The sequence below is a fragment of the Dendroctonus ponderosae genome, unplaced genomic scaffold (genome assembly GCF_020466585.1).
Source record: "Dendroctonus ponderosae isolate FM_Combo_2020 unplaced genomic scaffold, Dpon_F_20191213v2 Dpon_F_20191213_5, whole genome shotgun sequence".
In the NCBI taxonomy this organism is placed as follows: domain Eukaryota; kingdom Metazoa; phylum Arthropoda; class Insecta; order Coleoptera; family Curculionidae; genus Dendroctonus; species Dendroctonus ponderosae.
The window spans coordinates 355,316-358,588 of record NW_026018715.1 but is presented as its reverse complement, the minus strand read 5'-3'; the positions used below and the strand labels follow the sequence as shown (position 1 = coordinate 358,588).

The 3,273-nt window shown below is 43.1% G+C and overlaps 1 protein-coding gene across 2 annotated transcripts in view; it reads left to right on the top strand.

Annotated features, from left to right (window-relative positions):
- LOC109546130 (trypsin-1) overlaps nt 1-2,279 on the top strand; it is a 7,852-nt gene extending 5,573 nt beyond the window's left edge. The window contains exons 1-4 of one of the 2 annotated variants that reach the window (XM_048666425.1): nt 45-553; nt 844-1,072; nt 1,132-1,279; nt 1,359-2,279. In XM_048666425.1, the coding sequence (XP_048522382.1) occupies nt 498-553; nt 844-1,072; nt 1,132-1,279; nt 1,359-1,570 (645 nt within the window). In that variant the 5' untranslated portion in view covers nt 45-497 and the 3' untranslated portion in view covers nt 1,571-2,279. Of the gene's footprint in view, nt 1-44; nt 554-843; nt 1,073-1,131; nt 1,280-1,358 lie in introns of those variants that run through there. The other variant, XM_019916959.2, reaches the window with a different exon arrangement.
- Nucleotides 2,280-3,273: the final 994 nt, after the last annotated feature.

The window sequence follows — 3,273 nt, the reverse complement described above, 5'->3', positions numbered from 1 at the left end:
GTGGCCGTCTAGCAGTGCGTGCTCCGCTACTGCTGATTTTTCCGTTTGTCCCAATCTGCAACTTTGTTTGTGCTCCGTTATCCTAGTGTTTATGCTTCGTTTTGTGGTGCCGATGTGTGCTCTTCCACAGCTGCACGGAACTCTGTATACTCCTGCTGCTGATAAAGGATCCCGTTTGTCCTTGACCGATCTCAAAGTCTGTTGGATGGTTCGAGTTGCTTGCACCTTGCACGACTTATGTGTGGTTCCTTCCTATACGGAAGTTCCCACATACAGCCGCCCAGGTGCTGGCTTGTTGGGTGTGCTGCCATCCGACAGGTGTCGCTTTTGCGTCCCGGTCATTTCTGACAAATTAGTAACACGAAAAGAATTTGGAGAATTCCATCACTTATATGAAGTTCTAAAAACGAATAAAAAAACATTTTTTGATTACTATCGCATGAATCAGGATACGTTTAAATATATTTTAGTTGCCATGAAAAAACAAATTTGCAAAAATGTCGAATTTCCGTGATACGATTTCACCCGAAGACCGATTGAGTGTGACTCTAAGGTAAGTTATAAGTGGAGGAGTTACAAAAAGTTTTATTGAAAAAAAAATACGAAGTGTTAATCGCTAAAGTTAGAAATATAGCTTGGTATTGACGTGGACAGTTGACACGAATTATATTCCCTTGTTCTACAAATTGTAACTGACTGGCCTTAACCTTTTTGGTATGTGCTGTAGTTTCCGCAAAGCCTGTACTAGGCATCAAAAAAACTCAGCGTCTATATCGCCAAAGCGTTTTAGTAAACGCTCTAATAAAAAAATTAAAAACCCTGTTAAAATTTTTTAATTTTTAGAGATCTGAGATATTCCAATAACGCAATACGAGGCTTTACAATTCGAGTCGGAACAGGTCTTCTGGAAACAGGCGGGCAAGAAGTATCCGTTTTAAAACTTTATGATCATCCTTTATTTTTGAACAGTTTTCCTGTAGGATTCGACTATGACATCAGCCTATTGTATTTGGAAAAAGACCTCACATTATCTACGACCGTTCAGCCTATTAGAATGCTGGAAATTGATGAGGTTAGCACTAAGTTGGCTGTTCATTAAATTTATGGTTTTTATGACACAGCTTATTTCAGAACTATCCCGCGGCCACTGTGGTCACTGTAATAGGTTGGGGCTTACAACATGAATATGGGTTGTTTTTAGCTGAAATTTTGCAAGAAGTTGCTGTGCCACTTGTAAGCAATGAAGATTGTCTGACTTTGTATAACACAGTTGGTTTCAGTAAGTAAAGCAGTACCCGATAAACAAATACTCATTTAAAACTATATCTCTAGCAATATAATATGCAATTTGTTTTTAGGTAGTTGGGTTACTGATAGAATGATATGTGCCGGCCACGAAGAAGGTGAAAAGGATGCGTGTGCGGGAGATTCAGGCGGTCCTTTAATTACCAATAACTCGTTAATAGGAGTGGTATCATGGGGTTATGGTTGTGCTAGGGCAGGATTTCCAGGAGTTTATGCGAGTGTAAATTATTTCAGAGAATGGATAAGAAATACCACTGGCATTTAATTAATTAGAATATCGCCGCTAATAAAATTTGTTCAAACATTTTTCATTGACCATTGATTATGAAAACAGTATTAATTAAATTTAAATTAAATGTTAGTATTGGCCTACTATCCTCTGCTGACAGATAAGCTCTTCCTGCGAACAAAGGTTAGAGCTTAAAAACAACTAATCCGCCCGGTGCTGACCTACGGATCTCCTGCATGGTCCACGGCCAGCACCTGCCAGAAACACAAACTGGCAGTAAGCCAGAATCGGAAACTGCGGATAGCAGCCAAGGTCCCATACTTTGTCAGAAATTCCACCCTGCAAAGAGACCTCAAAACAGATGACCTGCTGGACCATATCCGGAACTTAACATCAAAGTTCCTGGATAACGCCCGGCAAAGCAAGAATCCCACAGTCCGGGTTACTTGCAAAAAGACACAGTTCAAGAAGAAGACGTGGACCACATGCGATGACCAGTTGCTGCACCACATCGAGGACCATGGGCTAACTCTAAGTTAGTTATAGGAAGCAAGAGACGCTGTTAGGTTTAGGTTTAGGTTTAGATTAGGTTAGTTAGGGTAATTTAGATTAAGTTATATAGGATGACATATCTTAAGTTACATGGAGTGTTAGACACTCCAACGATGTTAGATTTAAGAACCCGTAGATAAGTAGCAGTAGGAAGCTTGTAAACTTAGCTGATAATAAATATGTTCAAATAGTAGTAGAGTTAATCAGTAGACTCCACAGTTGCTCATCAGCTCTCGTCAGATGAACAACAGCTCTTCAAACGTTCCACTGTTTGACTGTTTAATTATTTGCTACAAAGTGTTTCACACTCGCGGTCCAACCTCGAGGTTGAAGCTTCACTAAGTGTGTGTTTTGCCCTCCCCCAGACTACCAAGAAAGAAATTCCAGCTCGTGTCTCCCTAAGAGGCACGTGCAGGTCCCCCTTCTGGGCTCCGGAAAGCCCCTCAGTGCAGTGCCGTTCAGGATAGTGTTCCTGAGCGTATTTTGTGATGGACATAGCCACCGCTTGAAATACCAGAAGCTCCTTACTCCAGCGCAACTTCCAACCATAAAATGAGCTCTCGCGAGCGGAGCCCTTCAGGATCCGAAAGCGAAGACTCGAACCAATCACAAACGGATCAAGGTAAGCCTGCAAGACGCCCGCCCAAAAACCCCGCACCCTGCTTTCTTTTAAAGCCAAAACCAAGGCCGGCGACCTTCAGTCGCTTCGCTTGGCAACATTTAACCCGGCACTAGACGAGCACATGGTCCAGGATGCGCAAGCCCCCCAACCCGCTAAAACCTCTCAGGCTACCCCAGCTCTAGCCGCCACTTCGGCACCCCAGCCCTCAGGCCCTGCCACCACTTCGGCACCCCAACCCCCAAGTCCGCGATTCCTATCGTCATCAGAAATACTGTGGAATGGACTAAGGCCAAAAATCTTCTTGTGCAAAACAATCGCACCTTCACAAACCCCAAAAAAGTAGCGTTGGACATCCAAATCCACCCCCAAAACTACAAATGACCACAGAGCCATCACCAAACTTCTCGCTCGAGAAAAAATTGAGTTCCACACTCACACCCTCCTTGAGGACAAAAAGTTGATAGCTATTGTCAAAGGGCTTCACAACCAAATGGCACTTCCCGAAATTCAGGCTGAACTCGAAGAACTAGGCTTCACCCCTTCTGAAATCCAATTCTACAGAATG